Here is a 25,908-nt window from a genome sequence, read left to right as displayed (position 1 = left end):
GGAGCCACTCCTGCAAATACCAAACTGTGACTCTTTCTCAATGTTTTTTGTGTCATGATCGCCTGGATTTCAAAATGACCTGTCGTATTATACTTCATGAAAGAATTTGGTAGTTGTTAAAATCTTTGAAGAAGCAGTGAATCAAAGGGCCTAAAAACTAGAATGGGAAAGCACGATCCTTGAACTCAAGATTGTTGTTGCACTGAATCCTGAGAGTGAGTTAGTGGAACGCTGTGTTTTTTATTTACAAAACTTGTGTTCCCCTTTTATTCCTTCATAAAAAGTTTGGAGAGAAAGGAAATGCCTGCTCTTTGCCTGCTGCGATCCAAGGTGAAGGCCTGTAGAAATGATCAACTTTTTGATTGCAGGGCAAACTATTTTAGCCAAGCTTCTAGCATCGTGGGGCGACATTTAAGAACAAAGCATTGGATGTGACAGGTGTTTAGTCTACTTGCAGAAATGATTTGATTATATCAGTTCCCCTTGCCAGCAGTTTGTGTTACTGAACTTGGAGAGGGATTTCACATTTAATGAGCTTTGCGCTCCTGCTGAATCTGCAAATATGAAGTTTGCTTGGGACTACTTCTTCGAAAATTATTGTGTAATTAAGAAACTGTCCACATTTGATAAGAGAAGCACTGTCCCCGTGGACCTGAGATGGGTCAAACTGTTCTCTTTATAATGGTGAGCTGCCAAGTTTCAGAGGATTGTGTAAGCAGATTTGTCCATACCAGTCAGCAATTAGCAATACATTACTTGGAGGATTGTTAGGACAGTGAGTAATTTGTAAACTGTTGGACTAAATGAGAACAAAGCTCCAAGATCATCCGACATGCTGTTTCTCCACTCTGTATCTTCACTGTGTTGAAATAAAGACGCCTTGCACAGTTGCCTGTGTTAACTCTTTCTTTCTCAGAAGCTCAAAACTGTGGAACTCCTTACCTTCATCTGCCTTCCCTTCTTCCTGCGACCTTTTAAAACTTGTAAGGAATCTTACAACACCAGGTTATAGTCCAACAGTTTTATTTGAAAATCACAAGCTTTCGGAGGCTTTCCCCTTCGTCAGGTGAAGTGTGGGATTCTTTGAACGTTACCGCATTTATAGTCAGAGAACAATGCCTGGTGATTACAGATAATCTTTCCAACTGCCCGTTGTCATGGCAATCAAAGTGTTCAGACAGAGCGACATTACATACAGGACCACCGAATATACAAACGGCCAGAACAAAAGACAGAGAGAGAGAGAGAGAGAGAGAGAAACATCCGAAAGGAAGAGAAAGAGAGAGAATGACCCGTTGTATTAAAAACAGATAACTTTTTTTCGCTGGTGGGGTTACGTGTAGCGTGACATGAACCCAAGATCCCGGTTGAGGCCGTCCTCATGAGTGCGGAACTTGGCTATCAATTTCTGCTCGACGATTTTGCGTTGTCGTGTGTCTCGAAGGCCACCTCGGAGAAACTTAAACAAGATATCACATAATCATTAACTCCTGATTTACCTCCTCTTGTACTCCTTTTCAAGCTTGGTAATGTAAAGAAAAGAAAGAACTTGCATTTATATGGTGCCTTTCATGACTCCAGGACGTCCCAAAGCGCTTCACAGCCCACGATGTACAGCACAAATGCTTTTCACCTAGGTTAGTCGCTTTAAAAAAAAGGCTGTGATCCGCATGTGAACAAATGATGTACTTTGCTGCTCAGGGTTCTACTGCTCTGTTTATAAGAACAAGGAAATAGTAAGTTGCGTCAAGATCAGATGACAAATAAGCATTCAAGCTGAAGAGTAACTGATGTTGATGAGTTCTATATTGTATGAGCATGAACCAGTATGCAAATACTATAATTTTGGTAGATCTGGAGTGTGATTTGTAATTAGACACCCTAATTTCTTCATTCTTGTTACATTCTGTGTTGAGGTTGGCAACACAGTGACACATAATTGTAAATAAGCACATAATTTGTTATTTTTTTTGGTTGGTATATGTTTGGTGTACAAGTATTTTGTACAATAGAATTAACTTAGGCTTGATGTCAACAAAATGCGTCAATGGATATCAACTCCATGATTCTGCCCCCTCTTCATTTGACCTATCTACTCCTCCTCCTCCATTCAGATTTGGAATTGGCCAAAGGTGGCAGCAATACTGCAGTATGGGAATGAAGGGCCTCATCCAGGATGAGGAGAAAAGCTGACTGAGACAGACCCACTCTCATTTGTAAAGCAAGGCCAAATATGGCCCAGCATTGGAGGGGAGGCTGTGGAGAAGACAGCAACCCGGACCCGATGGCTGGGAAGTCCAGAACCAGGGGTCACAGTCTCAGGATACGGGATATGCCATTTAGAACCGAGATGAGGAGAAATTTCTTCACTCAGAGGGTGGTGAACCTGTGGAATTCTCTACCACAGAAGGCAGTGGAGGCCAAGTCATTAGATGTATTCGAGAAGGAGATAGATATATTTCTTAATGCTAAAGGGATATGGGGAAAAAGCGGAAACAGGGTACTGAGTTAGACTATCAGCCATGATCATTTCGAATGGCGGAGCAGGCCCGAAGGGCCGAATGGCCTACTCTTGCTCCTATTTTCTATGTTCTATGTCTGTGTCTATGTATCATGGGCTGTGTTGGCAATTGAGTTCTTTTTAATGATGGAGGACCACCTCTTTTGCAAACTGCAGGTCGAGTCCTTCTATTCACTCAATTCCACCCAAGCACAACACTAGTGATGTTTATTAATTGCTATTTAATGAATTTCTGCTGCATTTTTAGCCACACCCATGCTTTATGGTCCTTTTGCAGCTTCCAAAAATCTCTTGAATGCTAGAGGTGGTGAACTTCCATTGTCATAGAAGGGAACGTGACAAGGGTCGGGGGGCGTAATTGGCACATCACATATGACTATCTGAATCAGGTCCTCAGTTTAGAGTTTGAACGTAGTGACGGACAACCAGAATGCTGGATTATCAAACAGTGTGACAGATTTAAATGTGACTGGTATAATATGAAATTTATTGATCTGGATGACCAGTAAACAAGGGTGGAGGGGCAGGAAAAAGCAAATAAAAATAGGAGACAAAATGCAAAATATAGTCAGTGATATTCCAAATGCTAACGGTCATCTTAAAATTGTAATGGGATGAATTAAAAACTCCCAGTTACAGGGTCAAAGCTCACTATGCTGAAGATATTTTTTATCTGCAGGCATGAATTCGATCCTGGTTCATCCATCCTTTAGCCTTCTGAGTGGGGAGCCAGTCTCTTTAAGTGCGCTGGGCTGCACTTTTTTCCAGCGCTTCACAGAGAACAAACGCACAGGATCGCCTTCCTGCTTTTAACCTTGCTAACACGGGCTTCCTCTTCCTCGTGTACAATTGTTTCTGTCTGTTGATGGGATTGTGATAAGGAGAACAGCTTGCTTACACAAAGGATTGCTGCCGACCAACCGAGACCAGGCCACCTTCCATCAGCTGCAATCGTATAGTGTAAAAACAATCTATGCTTTCTGAGGGTTTGAGAGATTGAAGTGGATTACTGAAATTGAAAGGATTGACTTGCAATTATTACAGGAATTTTAACAAGATACACGTGTTTCTCTTTAAACTACCACTTCAATTCCTTAGACTAAAGTGGAGTTTATATGGATTTTGCCAAGTCTCCCACTAGTGCCCATTATTGTTAGATTATGGGCTGTTTGTTTACTGTGCTGGTGCCCATTGGAAACAGGCTTGAGGCCTTCTGTACTCACTTTGGTTAAGATCTTTTAAAGGGCATCTCGCAGAGGAGACTTTCGTTGCATGGGTTTGGGTTGGACTTGAGCCCAGGTGCAAAGTGGTTAAATGGCCGTGACCTACCCCACAGTCACCTCATAAATCACAAAAAGAAAATCCTGATTTTTTTTTTTCATTCACCTTTTTTATGTCTGTTTTTAATTTGCAGTTGTTAAGTAAACAGCGTTCTATTGGAGTGAATCACTTGAGCAGTAGTGGCGAGACGCCACTTCACATCGCTTGTCGACTGGGAAAAACTGACATAGCCAAATCCCTACTCCATTGCCAAGCCAGTTGTAATATTGCTGGATCACATGGTTATCCAATCCATACATCCATGAAGTTCATCCAGGCTGGGTAAGGGCAAGAATTTCTTTTAACCCCTTGCTCCTTAATCTTTTTCTTCCTTCACGTGCTGCTTAGTTACTATCTGTGATGCTGTTTCCACCCCCCGCCCCCCCTTCACATTTCTCCCTTCCTCTGCTGAAGATGACAGTTCACGCTATGGGTAGTGGCAGCTGTCCAGTATTTTTATCCAGTTGTCATTCTTCATGTTTCAGTTTGAGCAGTTGGTTGTCAGTGTGCTACTGAACCATGGAGCACATCACAACTGAGCTGGACTCTTGCCCTCTTCTGTACGCACATATACTTATAGGAGGGAATGCTGGAATCCTGGTAGTTTTCAGTCTTCCTTCCCTAGAGCAGGAATGCACAGGCTAATTTTACCACTCCTATTGTTGCTTTGACTGACATCAAGCCTGGGAACTTCCCATTCTAAATGGCTGGGGTAATGCACTTAAAACAAAAAAAAATCAACGTGTTTACTTTCAGGTTAACTTCCTTTTAGAAGTCTGCGGTAGCCCTTAACTGTATTTAACTGTCCGTTTTCTGATTTAATTGACCTACAAGCTAGAGTTGGCATTATTGGCCAATATTTGGGGGGGTGGGGAACGGGGGGCAAGAGACAACCAATTCCACTATTCAGAATCTCTTTTCGTGGACAATTTAATGCATAACGGTAGTCATCAGTCACTTGTTCTGAAGTGACCGAGTTTATGTGCCTTTATGGGTGAGATATCCATCAACAGTGCCAGTACAAGTCAATGTTACAATTCTCACTGAAGAACAATGTCATTTTCTATTTTGTCTCTGAAAATCTCTCTGCAGCTCAAGGCACTCGATCTGAGTGTGGCTTCTGGGAGATGTCCAAGATTTCAAGAAAACCATGTTGGGAATGAAACATTTTCCCTTTTTTACCCATTGTTGGCATCAGTGATTAAAGAATAAAAATTGAATACAGTTGTAACACAGCATTGCATTATCTCATTGTGGTTCAGTAGGTCAGTCCAGTGCTGTACTGAGCCATTGGGATCAGGAAAGTTTTAGGTTTGATCCCTGGTTTGTGCTGAGTTAACTGACCTCCAGTGGGGCAGTAATAGGGGTAGTCCACATGACCTCAGTGCCCCTGAACTAGGGAGAGAAAATCAGCAAGAGTTACTGCTCCTGACTGCTATCCAGTGACTCTTGAAGGAGAGTGCAAGTGTGTGGACGTTAGGTAAGGACATGCTTGAGCTTGGTTGAACATCCCACTATTGATTAGTCTGCAGATGTCTAGACTCTCACGTAAGAATCATCACCTGGGCATGGTATTGGAGGGTGTCTGTGGAACCACACTGTGCCTTCTGGAGAGACTGGGGAAAGGGGAAAACATTATCTCATTTTGGACCACAATGCAGAATCAGGATTCCTTCATCTTTCAGAAAATTTTTATTCCAGCATTTCCTTCAATACTTGCTTTTTTTTTTGTAATCCTAATTGTTCCTTACCCCTGTAACTGTGTAAGTTAGTAGCTTGCGTAATGCTTGCATGGGTAACCTTTCCCACTTTGTTTTGCTGTAGGTGTGCTGAGGCTATTCTTGAAGCAGACCCAAATCAGATCCAGACCGAAGACACCCAGTACAGAGGGACACCCCTCCACTGGGCCAAGAATGCAGATGTAAATCTTTTTAAAAAAAACTTCCTCCTTACTATCCATCTCATATTGTTAATTGTATCCATATGATATATATCAATTAGTGTTAATTGTATTCAGGTGGTGCATATCAATTGGGGGCTCTCGTATCCATTTATAAGAGAGCTTATCTAGGGTGTGGTGTGGGTAATGTTGATCTCTGTGAATAAAGGCTTGGAAGCAACTGAAGACCAAGTTCTAATATTCTATCCTTCACCACCGGGCTATCCAATTTATTACACATATATTTCTCCAGCTGGGAGGTTGACACTTGGAAAATGTGATGTTACTAGGATGGGTTTTGGCTTTGACTCTGGGCATTCCTGGTTATGGAAGCCTTGGATCAATAATCCTACTTGCGTTGGTCACTGTGGTCAATGTTTTCTAAATTTTACTTGACCTTTGTTGTGTTTGTGTACACACAACTGAGATTGTCATTGTAATACTCTGCACTGCAGAAGAATATAGATGAGAGCAGAAGAATATAAATATGAGATTTAGACTTGAATATGGCCAGTGAGGGCCCCTGATAGCTCAGGGAGTAAATGTACCCAATGGTATAGTACTGTACCGTACCGATCAGGAAGGTCCCAAGTTAAGGGTGGGCACTATAGTTGGATTTAATGTTTCTTGGCTAACAAAGGGGAGAAAAAATTAACTAGGGTTGTTGGCCTTGATTGTTATCCAGTGACCCGAGCGAGACAGTGCACATATGTGGACACTGGATGAGGATTGAATCAGGCTCCACTGTGGTGCCCGCCATCATAAGGCTGGTGAGGGTAGAAGTCTGTCAGCATTTAGCCTGGGGTCATGTGAAGAAAAGTACTATAGGGTGCTTCTTGCTTTTTGGAGCTGTACCCCGGCGTAAGCCATCTCCTTTCGAAAAGGGGGAAGAGAAGGCTCTTCATCATCTTCGCAGATGATGAAGAGCCACCCACAGTGGGGGTAAATCCAGGATCATTATCCTATCCTGCGAAGTGTGTGCTTGCTGACATCTGATACAAAGTATTATTGACAGCTGTGTGAGTTATTGTTGGGTAGGATTCACACTAGTTTGTGGAAAAAAACCCGCAATCGACTTTATGTAAATAGAACGGTGACATTTTCACAGATACTGATTGTTCTCACTTTAATGTGGGGGGGGGGGTGCAGAATGCCTATTTTTTTTTTCTGTGTAATTAATGACCTGCTGACAAAATTGCAGGAATGTGCAGCTTTGGAATACTGAATTCTGAGAATGCAATTTTGTTCATTACGGAGAAAAAACATTCTTCTGTTTTTCATTAAGAGGAATTTCACCCCATATTCTCATGTCTACATTAGAATTGGGACCAAGAGCCAATTTAAGAGTCTGTACAGACTGTTTTGACTCTTCTATCCATGTACTAGATGTCCAGTTGGACTTTCTTGGATCTGATCAGGCCCAGCTTGATTTAGTTAGTTACTCATATATACGTTTTGGGAGCTGACTTGCTCATGGAATTAAAAACGATTAAATATTGAGCCACGAATATAAGCCTGTACAAATTGAAAGGTGTCAGCCCTATCTCAGTGGTAGCACTCTCGTTTTTGAGTCTGAAGATTGTGAGTTCAAGTCCCACTCCAGAGACTTGAGCACATAATTTAGGCTGACACTTCTTTGCAGTACTGAGGGAGTGCTGCACTGATAGGGGTGCTGTCTTTCAGATGAGATGTTATATGGAGGCCCCGTCTGCCTTCAGTGTACATAACCGATTCCATGGCACTATTTGAAGCAGAGCAGTGGAGTTCACCCATTGTCCTGGCCAACATTGATCCCTCAACTAATGTCACTAAAACAGATTATATGGTAATTTATCTCATTGCTGTTTGTGGGACCTTTCTGTGCGCAAATTGGTTGCCTTGTTTCTCTGCATTACAACAGTGACTACACTTCCAAAGTGCTTCATAAGTTATGAAGCACTTTGGGACATGCTGTGGTTGTGAGAGGCTGTATATAAATGCAGGTTCTTTCATTATGGAGTTATAGTACTGTGTTGATTGAATGATTTCAGATGACCCGACTGCTGATTAACCATGGCTGTAGCTTGAACTACCTGAGTAAAACTGGAGAGACACCATTGCACATCATGGTGAAACGCAAGCGTTTTGAGTGTGCTATGGTCTTGTTAGTACATGGAGCTGATACAAATGCAAAAGGAGAAAGTGGGAATACACCTCTTCATCTTGCTATGAAGGTCAGTATTTAAAAAAATATTTTATAGAACAATCCATCAGTTTCAGGGCCATATGATGATGAATACCTCTCCCCTTGTGGCAAGATGGAGAACATTGGCTCAGTGCATTTTACCGTGCATACTGTTTTATCTCAAACACGTGACCACCAACTAGAAGACAGTTGAATTCCCATGGCTAATTCTCACTTGAACTTGTTTCTTAGGCTTGGAGAGAGGTTTTTCCTTCTAATTTCAGCTAGCCATCTTGTTAAAATGTGGCACTCTAACTTGGGGAGGGCCTGGTCAGGTTCTACAGAGAACATTATGCTAAGTTGGCGTCTGACCCAATAGGCCACAAAAAGGACCCATCTGCATGGAGGTTGGAAAAGCCGGCAGAGTGCTGTGCAGGTAGAATGCCTTAATTTACAAATCCTCCCCCTCCCACCATGGCCTCACCTTACCCATCTCTGTAACCTCTTCCACCCGTATGTTCCTTCTGAGCTCTCCAGGAATGCACAGGGCAGGCTGTGACTTTGAGATCACGGAGCTCATAAGGCTCATGGAAATCCATTTTTATTGCATTTTGTGATTTCTGTAAGGCTTTTGACCTTGTGCCTTATGTGACCTGGAATGTAAAGTCTAATTTCAAGATCTATGTAGGGTAATTGGGAAATTGACTGAACCTATTTCTTGAAAGAGGAGTACAGCAAAGTTAACCACCATTATCCATTCTATTTGGTATTTTCATTAGTAATGTATGGGATGGCATCATGAGCGCTGTCCGAATGTTTGTTCCAGGCTGCTGTGAAAGAAGTTCAGGTGGTGTACTGTTGGTTGATTCACCTGGCGATCTAGTGCGCTCTACTTCCCATCTTGGAGCAATGGTCTTACCAGTGCAATGTGGTGGGTGCCCCAAATTATGTCATTATGGTTTTGTAAAGGTATTGATTAAAGATACAAATGTGTGCTTGTGCCATTAGTGCTGTGTCACGATGATGGCAGTGCACATGTGCATTACTAAGTTGCCCCGCTGTCTGCCTGACAAGAACTCAAACCTGAACTTGTCAATTGTCTAATGTCGATCAGCTAATGACCCTCCTTGGAGGACAACGTATAGGTAAGCAGGGTCTTTTTAGGGTCAAGGTAGCTCCAAAATGACATGCCTGGTAGTGGAAGATTTGAACAACAGCAGACTTGATGGCAGACTTGTCATTCTGATACCTGAGCCAAGCAGGCCCCAGTATTCTAGGGCATTGCTGATGATTGACCAGCAAGCCTGGCTCATTAATGGGAACTGGAAAGGTTGGCCTGTCATTGGAAGCTGGAATTCTTCCCACTTGGTTGCAAAAACTCTATAAACCTGTGCTCTGACAGAAAAGGTCGTTCTGGCAGGACAAAGGGTGAAGCTTAATAGTGCCCTGTGTTGATGAGCTTTGTGGGTTTAACTGGTTAAACTCCAGAGGTACTCTGAGCACATGTAGGGTCCATAAACCTTGGCTCTTGCCAGCCTATGCCTAATCTATCTGAGCTTATTGAGTGGGATGTGACCCTACTGAAACCGTGTGCGCTCCATATTAGGCAAAGAGTAGGTCTGTCTGTGTGGATTTCTTAGTAGTTTGGGTAGGACAATAGTAGGCATGATGATGGGTTTCTGAGCATCCGACATCTGACTAACCAAAAAAAATAACATTAGGAGGGCAAGACTGGCCTCCATCAATTTTGTGGTGCTTAAACCTCACTTGCTGCTAACTGATCGCAGAACGACTTTAATTGCTGTTGTGAGGAGACAAACTGTCCTGTCCGTTCAGCTGGAGAGGGAGGAGACTGTGGCAATGGGTATCCTGCAAAGATTGTTAACATTATTTCTCCCCATTTCTCGTGGACAGGCACTGGCATTTCTCCAGTGCTTGTTATTCATGTGCCAGGCTAAATGGCGAGTGACGGCAGGCTATTTAACTGTAGCGGGCATTGATTTTCCTCTTGCCCAGTGTCCATCCCCCGATTTGCACTTTCCAGTTGGAGTCATTGGATAATTCCTCCTCCCCAGCCCAGGGGCATCGAGCCCGGTCGTAGTACTCAAGCTGCCATCTCAAATGAAATCAGCAAACTCAGCATAGAGCATAGGTCAAACCTGTGAGCTCCCCTGTCTATATGGCTAAGCGCTACACTGGGCAACACATGTACTTACAAAACTGAGAGTTCATTTTCAAGTGTGTGGGGGAATGTGTGTGTTTTTTTTTTGAGTGGCCTTTTCAACAGGCATCGAATCAAAGCTTAATCAATATTCCCTTTAAATAATCCAGTTTGATCAAAATGTAAAGTTTAAACTCTTGATACATATTTTTATAAAATGAGTAAAATTAACTTTCTGATGTTGCAGCTCGATAACCTGGATCTTATCAAGGCTCTGATTGTGTTTGGTGCCGATGTGAAATCTCCCAACGATTTCGGCGAGACACCTGGGCTAATTGCTGCTCGGCACAGTAAAGGTGGGGAGATCCGTTACCTATGAAGACTTAGCTGGAGAATGCTAGGGAAGGAAAAAGTGATCACTGAATGTAAAGGGCTTGTTCGTTAACTAATAATTCAGGGGTTTAAAGAAATTGACGCAGCCTTCCTTGAACTGCAAGATCTACCAAAAACACTGAATATGGAGTTTAAACAAAATTACTTAACGATAAGTCCCTACAATGCTTTATCCTCAGGTTTCTGTGCAAAAAAAATCCTTACTTCACTTCTTAAGTGAACGTTTTCTCTAGCCTTGCCATTGTGATAAATGCCTTCTCGGTCAGCTTGCCAAATTGACAGTTTCCAAGTTTGGAAACTGAAACATGATTCTTTGGGCACTCCAACTCACTTTACAGCACCATCCCTATTCATTCCCCCCCACCGCCCCACTGAATGCATTGAACAGCCAGTGGGTGCCGGGAGAATGGTATAAACTGTGAAAATTACTTTTAATCCAGAGGCCAGCTACTGCATGGTCAGATTTCAAGATATTTTAAGTGTATGAAATCATTCTTTTCTCTGTGTGACTACAGCAGGAAGGGTAGATGCGTGTGTCTTGCATCCCAGACCTCCATCAAAGTAGGAGGCAAGCAAGAGTGGCCAAATACTGATCATTCAATCATTTTTATTTGTTTTTGAGATATGGGCAATGATGGCAAAGCCGCATTTATTGCCCATCCTTAATTGCCCTGAGAAGATGGTGGGGGGGACCTACTCCATGAACGCAGTTCTTGTACTGATGGTGCCCCCATGATGGTGTTACGTAGGGAATTTCGAGATACTGACCCCCGTGATGATGAAGGAACAGCAGCAGATGGCCAAGTTTCCCATTTCCTTTGGGGAGCTCCATGGCTTCTGCTCGATTCTTCCCCAATAACAGCGTAGCTGAGATCAAGACTGAAGGAGTGGGCCTTTGGATTTGCATCCCAGCCCTCTGTGTCGTTGCATGTTGGTGCTGTAAATAAATCGAATGAGTGTGCATGTATTTTAGCATGGATTCCCTAATGTGTATGCCTTTATGATTTTAAAAAAAGTTCACATGTGGGTATGCTGCAAATAAGGGAGTCATGAATAATGCATGGTATATAGTGTCTTGGCAGATGTTTGATAGTGTCTCACTGAATAAATGTATTATAACCAGAGCATGTTACACAAGATGTTATGATACTTTGGAATGTGCTTTTGTAGTTGAATGCTCTTGGCTTTCATAGTCCTGTTCTAAATTTTATTTATAAGTACCGAATATAAGAACATTTATCAACTTGCTTTATACAACTGTTAGAATTAGGCTTTCTTCCAGCACTTTTAACTCTCGTACACTGCAAGCCAGCAGTTTCCATTAGCACAAGTGTTTGCCCTATGAAGTGAAACTTGCAACCTTGTGCGTGAAGTGGAAGCTATAGTATATTCTCTTACCTTGGTATACTGTACTGGAAATCATTTGGGCTGCCCACCATGTTCTCCTGTTCACTTTCCAAGGTGATAATTAGCGTAATCCATATTGTTCAGGCTAAAACTTAGTCAAAAAACATATAAAATTCTTAGAGGGCTTGACAGGATAGATGCTGAGAGGCTGCTTCCCCTGGCTGGAGAGCCTAGAACTAGGGGTCGTAGTCTCAGGATAAGGGGTCGGCCATTTACGACTGAGATGGTTGTGAATCTACCCCAGAGGGCTGTGGATGCTCAGTAATTGAGTATATTCAAAACTGAGATTGATAGATTTTTGAACACTAAGGGAATCAAGGGATATGGGGATAGGGTGGGAAAGTGGAGTTGAGGTAGAAGATCAGCCATGATCTTATTGAATGGTGGAGCAGGCTACAGGGGCCTTATGGCCTACCCCTGCTCCTATTTCTTATGATCTTACGTAACGTAATTACACAGAAGTGAAATCGTACAGCAAGAAACCAGTAGTACAAGACTTGCTCCATAATGTGTTCTGAAACTGCTGAATCTTTGGAAGTTTATTCCAATAGCTTTTGAACTTAGTCTTTGAAATGTTATGTGGTGAATGTCCACTGCACCCCTTTTCATTGCCTCAATGTAGAAACAGTTAGAACAGGGAACTAAAGTCCTCTGGGAAAACTGCCAGCTCCTATACTGTCTGGGATTTCCAAAGACGAGTTTCAACAATCGAGATCAGATGCCTTAACAAAAGTAAAACACTGCGGATGCTGGAACTCTGAAATAAAATCAGAAAATGCTGGAAACATTCAGCAGGTCAGGCAGCATGTGTGGAGAGAGAAACAGAGATAACTTTTCAGGTGGATAACCTTTCATCGGAACTGGAAGATGTTAGAGATGAACAGCTTTTGAGCAAGGACAGAGCCAGGGAAAAGGTGGCAGGAAAGAACAAAGGGGAGAGGTCTGTGATAGGGTGGAGGGCAGGAGTAATTAAATGACAAAAGGGATGATGGTACAAGGCAAAAGGGAATGATAATGGGAGAAGTATAGAAACAAAAAATGGGCCCCGGAGGTGTAAATGGTTATAGCAGAGGGGCAGAGAAGCATGGAATATCTGGCAAAGAGGAGAAGGCTCTCGTGGCCCAGGAATGTGGCAGAGAAAGACAGGTAGACCCCTGTGGTGGGGACCTCCCCGCCGGCCGTGTACCAATGGGGGAGACCCCACCCCTAGCACCAGCCCACACCTCCTCCACTCCCAGTAGAACACCTTTTCTTATCAGTCAGGCGATCAGAATGTTAATTATTTCTACCCTCAAATAGATACGGTGTGAATAGCAGACTTTTAGCTCTTTGTGGAGTCGACTAACCTTCAGAGAAAGGAGGTTTGATTCCGTGATCTCAACGAGGAAGTGGCACTTGCAGGGAGTGAGGCCGAGTGTTGTAGCCCTGACTCTCCGACCTGTGAGTGTAGCCCACTCCTGGAAATGCGGGATTGTAAAAGCGCCCCCACTATTGAGAATGTCTTATGAGTCTGCAAGTTTGCCTGTATTAACATTTCAAAAACATGCGAGGCTGACGTGGTTGGATTCTGATTATAGACAGTGATATCAGCGCCACCATTGGTGGGAGGGTATAATTTCAGTGTGACAAGTTTATGTAGGCAGTAACCATTATAAATATAGACCTAGGAATTCATAATGGAAAAAAGTTGACACCAGTGTGACAAAATGTGACAATAGCAAGTAAGGTTTTGTAGACAAAGTGCGTGCAATTGTAAGATTTTTAATATATTACGTATGTTCAGAAAATCAGTGTTGTCTGAGGATTTGAGGTTTAGGAGGAAACCCAATTGATGAGCATTAAACAAAGTCACAATAACACCACGTACTTGCAGCTCATGATATGTAATTTTTGATCCTGGAGAACACCTGGCCTCATGCAAATGGTAACACAATACTGATGAAGTAGGCTGAAACCATGATTCTTATTGTCAAATTAAAGCTAGGCAGCCTAGTCTCGAGTGGCTTCTTGGAAGGAAATAAATGGGCTGGGGAATTGAGATCTAAAAGTGGGAGAGCACTCATCCTCCCATCTTGTTAACCACATTAACAGGTTTTCTACTGTCATGACCCCATGTTTGGAGTACCAGTGCGCTTCATCTTGGAACAGTGAATCATAGCTTGTGCCTGTTGCCCCTAATCCGGTGAGCTCTCGGTTTTAGAAATGCAATGATTAGGGGTCTGGTTTCTGAGTGGAAGCCAGGCATTTCCCCATTGGTAAAAGAGGTAGAGCTCTCTTGTGAAATTTCTAATGGTTTTTATAAGGACACCAGCAGCAATGGCCTTGGAGTAGATTGCCAGCCCAGCATTTTGGCCATTAATGATCTGGGAGCAGTGTACCCAATCATATGATTTTGGCATCGTTGGCTGCTAATGATTGGACTGTAGAACTGGGCAGAAAAAGTCCAGTTGGAGAGAGGCTGGGGAGAGGAGATTCAGAAAGAAAATAATTCTCTGCCTGGCCAGCATTGTGCACATATGCAGTGCAGAATAGTTTAAGTGAATTTGTATTATTAGATTTTCATGCCAGAGCGTTGCTATTTTTTTTTGAAATAGTCAAAATACTACAGAAATTTACTGGGCATTAAACAAAGAAGCCATAGATGACAAACTTGCCTCACCTGCATGAAATTATTCCCCCTCCCCCGATAGAGGAAATAAAGGGGAAGAGGAGAAACAAGTTTCGAAAAGTGGAAGTCTCATCCTCGAGAAGGAGACAAAAATGGTCATCTCAAATATTGTAATTTGGTTTGAAACTTTATAACTATCTACAATTACAGTGTTTAAAAGGTGCATGAATAATAAATAGCCGTTAACAATTAAGCCTGCATGTGGTAAATGTGTTTCTTTTTGGTTCTGAATTAAGATCGTGCCTTGCCTGTTTTTGTCAGTACTAACTGTTTGATGCCCTCAAAGGCAATAACCGGAAGGTGATGCTGAGCCTACTGTATAGTATAGGTGCTGAACGCTGTTATCCGCCTTCTCCTGACTCCCCCACACCGTTACCCAGCCACACCGCAAGACCACCCCTTGTGAAAACCAACAATGGATTAGGTAACCTCAGCCATTGGCTCCCTTTTGCTACATCCTCACTTCTGTAACCTGGATTTCTGTCCTCCTTTGTCGGGGGGAAAAAAATCTTGCTTCTTTTAAAATAAATATTTATTTAATTACAGACCAAACTACTCTGCAAAATTTGTCTTCTCTTTATCTTCATATTTCCTTATTCCTATTCCTGCTTTTTTATTTCTTTTTGAGTCATTGAAGTTTTGATGTGTAAAATTGATTACATATGGATGGTAAACCTCACATTAAAATCTATAGAAAGGTTGCTGTGAAGGGGCTATAGGGAGATGTGATGCCTTTCTTTGTTCTTAAGTTCTTACACAAATTGAACAGAGCTGCTAATTTTTGTTTACTAACCTGTAAATTCAAATACAGCAGCAGTCACTGCCATCATTTTGAAAACATCTGCTTCTCGAAATGCTGGATGGCACGACAGTTTATTTGTTTTTTTGACTGACTGGCTACTCCGTTTTGACCTTCTCTCCTGAAGGTGCTGGGACACGGCTGCACAGCTGCTGACTGCCCCCAATATCTTGCCCAGTTGGCCTTTCTTCTTGTGTGAGCCTAAGCATCGAGTGTCGGGCAGCTGTTTGATTTAGCGTGTCTAATTCTCTACGCACCAGATGCTGGATAGCAATCGGGAGCTTGACCCAGGGTTGGCTAGCTAATTATTGTCCCCCCCAATCCTCAGTGCAGGGGTGAAGATACCAACAGTACCACACTTAGTGCCTCTCCCTTGTGAAATCAGTTAACTCAGTGCAGACTGGAGATTAAAGCCAGGACCTTATTGAACACTATGGCTTGGTCCCACCTATTCAGTCTCAGAGTAACTCCTGAGAGTTTTTTTCAATGTTCAGTGAGTGTTGATAGTAGGTGGCCACGGCCCTAGTGTATCTTTGATTTTACATTATCTGTTGGGCTCGATTGAATGTAATATACATCCAGTAAGTGGACCTTTTAAAATTCATTCTGCGGATGTGGACATTTATTGCCCATCCCTAGTTGAGGAGGTGGTGGTGGGCCTCCTTGAACTGCTGGTAGTGGTTTGATACAACCGAGTGGCTTCCTAGACCACTTCAGAGGCAGTTAAGAGTCAACCACCATATAGGCCCAGACCAGGTAAGGACAGCAGGTTTCCTTCCCTACAAGACATTAGTGAACCAGTTGGGTTTTTAAGACAATCCGACAGCTTCATGGTCACTTTTACTGATCCCAGCTTTTTATTTCCAGATCTTTAAACTGAATTCAGATTCTCAAACAGCTGTGGTAGGATTTGAACCCGTGTTCTCTAGATTATTAGTCCAAGCCTCTCAATTACTAGTTCAGTAACATAACCACTACACTACCGTACCCCTAATCAAACAACAAAGGCTGGAGTAGTGTGGGAGTTTGCCCAGTAAATAGAAGGGTGGAGTAGCTTACGTAGCTAACTAAAAAAGTGCCTTCTGTTTTCAGGATTTGATGATATCATAGGGATTGCCACTGTGCTTGGGTCCTTATCAAAAGGGCTGGATGCTACAGACTCTGATGGATATATGCACCGGAGGTGAGAAAGTGAATTGCACAGATACACAAAGTTTCTGAATGAAATCAAACTCCCATTTTGGAAGGGGTTGGAATATAAAAGTTCAGTCAAGTTGCATTTATTTTCAGATATGATCGGTTGCTGTGCCTGGATGGGGGAGGGATTCGAGGCCTTGTCCTAATTCAGCTGCTTATTGCCATTGAGCAGACTGCTGGCCAGCCCATCCGAGAGCTCTTCGATTGGGTATCGGGGACCAGCACTGGTGGAATTCTGGCCCTCGCCATCGTACATGGTAAGTAGTCTGCGAAGTGGGCAAATTCGAACCAGGATTTGGATGCATGTAGGAGGCACCAATTATACATGAGGGTTATTTGGGGTGGGCAAGCAGGTGAATGGATTTTTATCAGTGTATGTATCTTAGAAGATATAGATATGTATGTGAATGCTGTGTGTTTATCTAGACTTGGGCATCGAAGTAAATTTCATAGGTGACAAAACACCGTATTAAAAAACAACATAGTAAATTGGAATATATATTTTTAAAGATCTAGAACCCCTCTCTGGTTCACTGGTTAGCCTAGAATTTGCCATCCCCTTCAATTAAATTTAAAGTGAATGTTCTGTTATTTTTCTCCCTCTTTCTGGGTTTGTCATGACATACATCATCTGAAGCCAGGAGGATAATCAGCAATCTACTGCAAGCTCTGCTAATGCCACACTACAGCTGGTTGCTGGGACATGTGCTGGCCAGTGGCACATCTCCCTCCATGGTATTTTGGGGTAGAAATTCGTCTGGACCTGTCTTTGGGCCCAGACTCAGCGCTGCTGAGACAACGCGCACCCCAACCGGGAGACCCGAGGCTGGCCCAAAATTGGGCCTCAGACATCGTTCACATTTTTTTTTTGCGCGAGCTGCCAGCGCCTGTCGCGCCTTCACAGGCAGCTTGCACATCGAAGGTGTTGGGCCGCTCGCCTCAGGTAAGTCCCAGGAGCGGCAATGCGGAGGCGGGGATTACGATCGCGACCGCTGTGGAGTCGTGGGGAGCACGCCTACTCCTCCTGGCACCACAGGAAGGTTTTATTTTGTTTGTGGCCGCTGATGAATCCTGAGCAGGGCCGACCTTATGTCTGCCCTGTTCGTCACGGCTCAATTTCTGAGACGGGACCTAAAACAGGCATTGGATCCCGTAAATATATAAATCAGGGATCTAAAGCCTGTTTGAGGCGGCTGCCAGGGGCATGGCAATTTCAGGTCGGGCGATTTTCAGGCACCCTTGGGGCACAAAAATTAGCACTCGTTGCACCCATTTTTTGCCTGTAAAATGGACACATCAAGATCTGATTTCTACCCCTTTTTTTTTTGTGCCCCTCCAATTCATTGGGGAAGAGCTTATCTTCATCTTGGTACCTTCTCACAATACAGCTGTGCCCACTAAGTCACGGTGTGAATATATTTCCTGTTAGATCGTAGAAGGAGCAAAAACAGTTCAATTACTGACATCTGTATTAACTTACTAGTGCGTGGCTGTACTTGTCCCTCCACAGGAAATATGCATTCCGTACCAAAGTGGGCACTCTGGAAAAAAAAACGTTAAATCGTTTTTAAGAAGTTGCGTCATTTAATGTGTTCTCCCTGTTGAGAAAATTCAAACCATGTTTTAAATTGTCTCCGTTTGAATCTTGATTGCTTCATTCCTAATAAAAGGGAAGGCCTTCTAAAGCTAACCAAAGAGGAAGTCACTGACTTAACCGTGCATTCATAAAAGTGTATTGTGTAATCCCACAATGAGCATAATTTGAATTTTTTAAAGTTCCTGTATTCAACAAAAGTGCATTTTGCAATTGATGGATAATTATGTTCAAAACTGGCTTCCTGATGGATGGGTGGAAAAATGCACGGTATGCTGTGGCCATGGACAACCAATGGATCTCAGCTTTGATTCCAGTTCTGTACTAGGTTAGCTAATTTCTGCACAGAACAGGATGTCGCTGCTTTGATTTGTGATCTGTGCTGAGTCAGCTGGTCTCAGCACAGAACAGGAAGGGTCCAAGCTTTGATCTCTGGTCCTTGTTAAGTTAGTTAACCTTAGCCATTGGCTAGGGAGAGGAAAACTGGCCAGGATTCCCTCTCCTGATCACTGTCCAGTGACCCTTGTTGGAAAATACGGTGCGTGCGGAAGCAGACTGTGATGTTCCCCATCGTAAACGCTCACTGTCTAGACTCACATGTACAGAATGGCCAGTCGGGAAAGAAGAGCTGCTGCCCCATTCTGTGTCTCTGCTATCAGGAGAAGAGGATGTAAAAAATTGTGCACAGTTAATGTTCATATTAGTCATTGCTTAATTCAAGTATTTTCCGGTGCCCCAGTGCACAAGGCAACTCAAAAACTAATTTTGCTAGAAATGAATGTGACAGTACTTTCACCTCAAATTACATCCTTTTCCATAAATACCTGAAATGCATATACAGGAGTGCAATATTTTCAGCAAATAGCCCATTACTTAGTTTTGCTGCTGTGTCAACTTCTGTGAGCTAAAGTTATATTAGTGACTAAACCAGAATGAACCACTGTATTGCAAAATTTTGGGCGTTAAAGCTAACCGACGGCAGGTTAGTTGCAAGGTGAGGCCTTCACGTAGGTGGGTCTAATGTTACGAAGGGAAACATTTCCTGGTGCTTCCATCCTGCATTGTTCATTTGCTTTGATTTAAAGCTGCAAGTCACAGGCATCCTAGCAACAGCCATTTTATGTTGAATTTCTTTCCTTGCTGCTCTCTTCCAGTGATGTTGTAAAGTTTCACTCCAGTATGTGAGTCACCAGTGAGATGTGGGCAATAACGTAATTTGACTGAAGGAGAGAAATCACGCAGATAATAGTTTGGGCCCAGCAAGTTTCCTATATTTTTTGGGAGGAAGGAATCCTTTGCTTTTGTTTTTCCATTCTCCTCCTACTGCTCCTCTGCTGAGGGTGTTGATCCTTGGTATGGTTCCACAGACATGAATTGCTCCCCAGTACCTCACTGTGGTTCCACAGACATGAATTGCTCCCCAGTACCTCACTGTGGTTCCACAGACATGAATTGCTCCCCAGTACCTCACTGTGGTTCCACAGACATGAATTGCTCCCCAGTACCTCACTGTGGTTCCACAGACATGAATTGCTCCCCAGTACCTCACTGTAGTTCCACAGACATGAATTGCTCCATGGTACCTCACTGTGGTTCTATAGCCATTGATTACTCCCCAATACCTCACTGTGGTTCCATGAGCACTAATTACTCCCCAATAATTGGTTCCATGGGAGTAATTACTCCCCAGTAACTCACCGTGGTTCCATGAGCACTGATTACTCCCCAGTAACTCACTGTGGTTCCATGGGCAGTGATTATTCCCCAATAACTCACTGTGGGTTCCATGGGCAGTGATTATTCCCCTGTAACTCACTGTGGTTCCATGGGCAGTGATTATTCCCCTGTAACTCACTGTGGTTCCATGGGCAGTGATTATTCCCCTGTTACTCACTGTGGTTCCATGGGCAGTGATTATTCCCCAGTAACTCACTGTGGTTCCGTGGGCAGTGATTATTCCCCTGTAACTCACTGTGGTTCCATGAGCATTGATTACTCCCCAATACCTTGCTAACGTTCCATGAACAGAAAATGCTGGAAATACTCAGCAGGTCAGTCAGTATCTGTGGAGAGAACAGACGAGTTCATTTTTCAGGTGCCGACCTGTTGTCAGAACATATCTTATTGGCTTTAAGGTTGGCTATCCTAATTTCTGCGATCCATGCTCTGCTTGCGGCTCCTACTGTAGGATATTCCTTTCCTGTTACTTGCAGGCAAACCCATGCATTATCTGCGTTGCCTTTATTTCCGGATGAAAGATGAAGTATTTAATGGGTCCAGGCCATTCTCATCGGTTCCACTCGAGGACTTTCTGAAGCGGGAATTTGGGGAAAATACCAAAATGACCGATGTCACCAAGCCTAAGTGAGTTAAAAACTTTAGTTTTTGGAATGGCGATGAAAGCTCGTTATCTCTGTGTTTGCCTGTCTCTGTTTCTTTTGCTCCAGTTGCTTTGCTCATGAAAAAGGCTGTCCATTTTACATACCTAACCTCTGCTTGCAGCCAATCCCCAATGCTATCGTAATAAATATTTTTATATTGAATTCACTTGTTAGTTTTTAGAATAAAGGTGAACTAATTCAGCGTATATTGCACTTTTATTTTGTGTAAGCTTTTCGGATAGTTTATCTAAGGAGTTGTTTAATGTCATCGCTGATGCAGTGGTTGGCAGATAGGGGCAACTCAGAAATGAAAATAGCACGCCAGCTCGCATGGGTAGCAGTCTCGCTGCTAATTCAGAAGGTTCTGGGTTCAAGTCCCACTCCAGAGACTTGAGCACAAAATCCAGGCTGACTCTCCAGTGCAGTACTGAGAGGAGTGCTGCACTGTTGGAGGTGCCGTCTTTCGGATGAGACATTAAACCGGGGCCCTGTCTGCCCTCTCAGGTAGAAGTAAAAGCTCCCATGACACTATTTTGAAGAAGAGCTGAGGAGTTCTCCCCAATATTTATCCCTCAACCAGAATCACTAAAACAGATTATCTGGTCATTAACACACTGCTGTTTGTGGGACCTTGGTGTGCATAAATTGGCTGCCATGTTTCCTACATTACAAGAGTGACAACACTTCAAAAGTATTTCATTGGCTGTAAGGCGCTTTGGGACGTCCTGAGGTCATGAAAGGCCCTATATAAATGCAAGTCTTTTTTTTCATATTAACCGCTGTATTGGAGAGTCGTTTACAATGAAAGCACTTTACTTCAATGCAAAAAAAAAATCACTTGAATGTTTTGTTATTTGGAATTTCAATTTTGGGAAAGTGGAAGCAAGCTTGAAGTTTACTATTTGTCCCCACCTCACTGCACATCCTATCCCTCTCCCTCCCCATCGGCAGAGTCATGGTGACTGGAACTCTTGCGGATCGGCATCCTGGAGAACTTCATCTGTTCCGCAACTACAACCCACCGGAGTTACAACACGACCCACCCTACATGCGGACAGCGGAGTTTCAAGCTCTCACCCTGCCTAAAGGTAAATGGAAAGTGTGTCAGTGACCAACCCACAAGATGTGCATTTAAAAAAACTTGTATTTTTGTGATGCCATGGAGATCAAAGTTTCCAAATAACCATGAAAGTTGCAGATCTGCACAGCAATGCTTTATACCACATGACATCAAAACTTGAAGCAGCTACATAATTAAAGCACAAACTTTTAATCTAGATCTTGCCTTTACAATATGTTTAAAAAAAAAACACAAGGTAATTTAAAAGAAGTGATTAACCTGCTCTATTGCTGACGTCACTGTGATTGCCATTTTGGAACAGAATAGCAAGGTAACCCTGTCATGTATATCTTTTAAGAATACCATAACTTCTAATTTAGAAAATGACAAAATTGCTTAAAGAATTGAATTGACATTGCAAAAATATAGGGTTATAAAGGCTTTGGTTTCATATTTACAGCATCTCTTTATAACTTTCTAATGAAATTTCTCGTGCCAGTTTTGCACATCAAGTCTATCGTCTGCTAACTGGTCAGTTAATTTTCTTCACCGTCATTGGTCAAGTGTTTAAGCATCTGTTTTTCTCCTTCCTGCCGGGCTATTTTCTGCTTTTTTTTAATTCGCCATTCGCCTTGTGCAAAATGTTTCTCCGCTATTCCAGGTTTCTCCCTAATCATATTCCAGCAAAAAACAATTCTCTAAAATACAATTCTGCTATGACAGTTTCTCACCTACTCTACCATCGTTGAGATATTAAAAATGTTGCATAGTTGCAACGTCATAAGTGTGTGCTTTAATTATGTAGCTGCTTCAAGTTTTGATGTCATGTTGTATGTTGTCACCAACGGTATTGCACTATAGGTAGCGCTGTGAGCAGAATGTTATGTGAATAATGTAAAGCACCTTGAGAACCATATAAGAGGAAAAAAATAAAAGAAAAGATTCTGTTTTTAAAAAAAAAGCAGAGCAGCTTCCTTCCCTCCCCTCCCCTCTCTTCTCTCCCTCCTCTTTTCCCCTCACCTTTCTCTCATGCTCCTCTTCCCTTCATCCATCTTTCCCCCTCCTTTGCTCTGTTCTTTCCTCCCTCTCCTCCCCTCCTCTCTCTCTCGCTCTTCCCTTTTCCTTCTATTGGCCTCCTCCCCCCCCCACCTTGCTTAAGTTATCTCCCCATCATCTAACCCTGCTTGACCTGAAAAGTGCCCTTGGTCCTGAACAATGCACAATGGCATTGGAGATCAACTAGTATATTCCTAAAAATAAAATGTATCATATGACACAACAACTTGTATTTATATACCTCATCTACATAGAAAAATGTCCCATGGCACTTTGGAGGTGTGAGGAGAAACAATACACATAAAATTAACAAAACTTTCACAAATTGGCTCCAACCATTTTCCTCCTCTTCCATAAACAGTTCAACACAGCCTGCCAGATCTCTCTGCATTCTGGACTCTGCTGTAGTCCCCTCCAACAATGCTTTTTAAAAAAAACATTGTGTACATATGTTTTTTTTTAAATGCACAATCTCTCACAGATGTAAGACAATCTAAGAATGTGTGCTGCTATGTAGATGGAATTTCCTTAGGCTTTTGTTGAGGAATGCACAATAGGCTGCAGATTTAGTCAACATCAATATCCAGCGTGGCTGCTTTCTGTTGCACATTTGGATGTATGGATCGCCAATTTCTTTGAACCTTGCCTGTATGAGTATGGACACCGGAGTCTCGGCTTTCTCAGAACAGCTGGTCCTTGCTCTGTAATACTGTTCAGTTTATTAATAAAATGTCTTCCCTAAACCATAACTAGGAAGGTCCCAGGTTTGATCTCTGGTTTTTGTCCTAACCGATGCCCTGGTTGAACTCAGCTAAGCCAGTACAGACCAGGGACCAAACGTTGGACTGTACCCCATCTGGAGTACTGCATTCAGTTTTGAGCACCGCACCTCAGGAAGGATTTATTGGCCTTGGAGAGGGGGTACGGCGCAGATTCACCAGAATGATACCAAGGCTTAAAGGGCTAAATTATAAGCATAGGTTGCATAAACTTGGCTTGTATTCTCTTTGAATTTAGAAGGTTGAGGGGCGATCTAATCGAGGTATTTAAAATGATTAAGGGATTCGATAGAGTAGATACAGAGAAACTATTTCCTGTGGTGGGGGAATCCAGAACAAGAAGGCACAACCTTAAAATTAGAGCTAGGCTATTTAGGAGTGAAATCAGGCTGCACTTTTTCCACATGCAGGGTGGTGGAAATCTGGAACTTGCTCCGCCCAACGTGCTGGGTCAATTTAAATTTTCAACACTGAGATGGATAGATTTGGTGAAGAGTATCAGGGATATGGAGCAAAGGCGGGTAAATGGAGTTGAGGTACAAATCAGCCATGATCTAATTGAATGATGGAACAGGCTCAAGGGGCTGAATGGTCTACTCCTGTTCCCATGTACTGGTCTGTGTAGCTGATCGTCACTGGATAAACTTGCTGAGCTGTCAGGGGAAGCCTAGATGGGCATTTTGATCCAAGCTGCATGTGAGAATCATCAGTACCAGTGTGTGTACCACAACTCCGTCGTAGTGTAGTTTGTCAGGATCGCAGAAATTCTGTTTTTAAAAATTTTTTTCAAGTCTTTACATTCACGAATTATGAGGCCAAGGTTTCTTGCGATGGTTGTGCTTACACTGAAAGCAATCAAATTTAAGGCTTGAAGCAATTTGTTCTTGGTATTGGGTTCAGCTGCATCAGGAAATGGGTCGTTACAATTTGAACTTGGTCCCAAAACTCTTAACTCATACTCCTTGCCAAAGGCAAGTTCCATGAGCAGGCCCCCGCTTCCCGTAAACCAAAACTTAGCCTTATGCGTGTAGTGAATGGAATGTAAGGCTAACTATTTACCCTTTTACTGTTGGGCTATGCTTGGATGGACCTGGGTGAGGTTTGTAGTGAGTTGAGAGGAGCTGAAGGAGTCATTGGCATGAAAGAGGATAGTGAACTTCTTGGAGGCATTCTTTAGCAAAGGATGAGTTTTGGAAGTTCCATATGAAGTGCAAACAACCTCTTTTAAAAGTGATGTGGAGATGCCGGTGATGGACTAGGGTTGACAATTGTAAACAATTTTACTACACCAAGTTATAGTCCAACAAATTTATTTTAAATTCCACAAGCTTTCGGAGGCTTCCTCCTTCCTCAGGTGAATGTTGTGGATTTCCACACCGTTCACCTGAGGAAGGAGGAAGCCTCCGAAAGCTTGTGGAATTTAAAATAAATTTGTTGGACTATAACTTGGTGTTGTAAAATCTTTTAAAAGTGGTATCACACTGAAAGCCACCACCATTTTATGATGATTTCTGGTCAGTGAGTAATTGGCGGCTTAAAGTTGGAGGCAAATTTGGCAAAAGTAACACATAAACAGCCAGTTAGGAGAAGCATGTCACATGTATGTTTGAAAATGTGGCCTTCCTTCAAAACAGACCAGCTAGTATGGCGAGCTGCTCGATGCAGTGGTGCAGCCCCTACCTACTTCCGTCCTATGGGCCGCTTTCTGGACGGGGGGCTGCTTGCGAATAATCCAACGCTGGACGCCTTGACCGAAATTCATGAATATAATCAGAATCTGAAGAGAAAGGTATGCATTCATTTTTATTTAATGAACCTGCTGCTAATTCTAAGACTGACAGACCCAAATCCATGAAGCTAGTTTAGTTTCTAACTGTAGCTTTTGCTGCCTCAAAGACTGGGACTAAAGTTGAATTGTTCTTACAAGATTCAGTTGCTGCCATGTTAGAAACTTGGGTATTTCAGGTGGAAAAGTAATCTCATCCAAAGGGACTTCCAGTCCACATTTTGCTCACTTTTTTTAACCTTTTAGTCATATTTCAGCTTTGGACAAAGAACTTCTTGCCCAGAGATTTGTACCCTTAACAGTGATAGTGTGCAACTATTCTGTGTCTTTTTAATATAACATATATCTGTTGAAAATGCTAAAGGTGTCCAGTTGCTACTAAAATCTTCAAATTGTTATGCTGATTTTGAGACATTGAGTGACCATTGGAGGTTTTGATAACAACACCATATAGCTGGTGATAATTTATTAAGCTCAAGAGGGAAGCATTCTGCATTTAAAAGATTGCTTTTAAACATTCTCTTCCGATAGCTCAATTGGGTAAACAGATTGTACGGTGTGAGTTGTACAGGAAAGGTGGGTCACTGGTTTGGTCCATAATCTACGCTTAGCTTGCTGACCTCAATTGAAATGTTGCTAGGGCTGCTATAGTTGACCCAGGCTAGGGAGGGGAACGAAGGGTT

At 42.7% G+C, this 25,908-nt stretch overlaps 1 protein-coding gene across 4 annotated transcripts in view; it reads left to right on the top strand.

Moving 5' to 3' along the window:
• Positions 1–25,908, top strand: part of pla2g6 (phospholipase A2, group VI (cytosolic, calcium-independent)) — a 123,371-nt gene that overhangs the window by 91,017 nt on the left and 6,446 nt on the right. For 3 of the 4 annotated variants that reach the window (XM_067974557.1, XM_067974559.1, XM_067974558.1), the window contains 10 exons: positions 3,936–4,123; positions 5,666–5,762; positions 7,811–7,993; positions 10,353–10,461; positions 14,860–14,997; positions 16,465–16,555; positions 16,663–16,826; positions 20,377–20,527; positions 21,496–21,632; positions 25,074–25,228. In XM_067974557.1, the coding sequence (XP_067830658.1) occupies positions 3,936–4,123; positions 5,666–5,762; positions 7,811–7,993; positions 10,353–10,461; positions 14,860–14,997; positions 16,465–16,555; positions 16,663–16,826; positions 20,377–20,527; positions 21,496–21,632; positions 25,074–25,228 (1,413 nt within the window). The remainder of the gene's footprint in view (positions 1–3,935; positions 4,124–5,665; positions 5,763–7,810; positions 7,994–10,352; positions 10,462–14,859; positions 14,998–16,464; positions 16,556–16,662; positions 16,827–20,376; positions 20,528–21,495; positions 21,633–25,073; positions 25,229–25,908) is intronic. The other variant, XM_067974560.1, reaches the window with a different exon arrangement.

The sequence above is a fragment of the Heptranchias perlo genome, chromosome 40, assembly GCF_035084215.1.
Source record: "Heptranchias perlo isolate sHepPer1 chromosome 40, sHepPer1.hap1, whole genome shotgun sequence".
Classification (NCBI taxonomy): domain Eukaryota; kingdom Metazoa; phylum Chordata; class Chondrichthyes; order Hexanchiformes; family Hexanchidae; genus Heptranchias; species Heptranchias perlo.
Note: the sequence above shows the minus strand (reverse complement) of the source record. Positions and strands in the feature narration are given on the sequence as shown.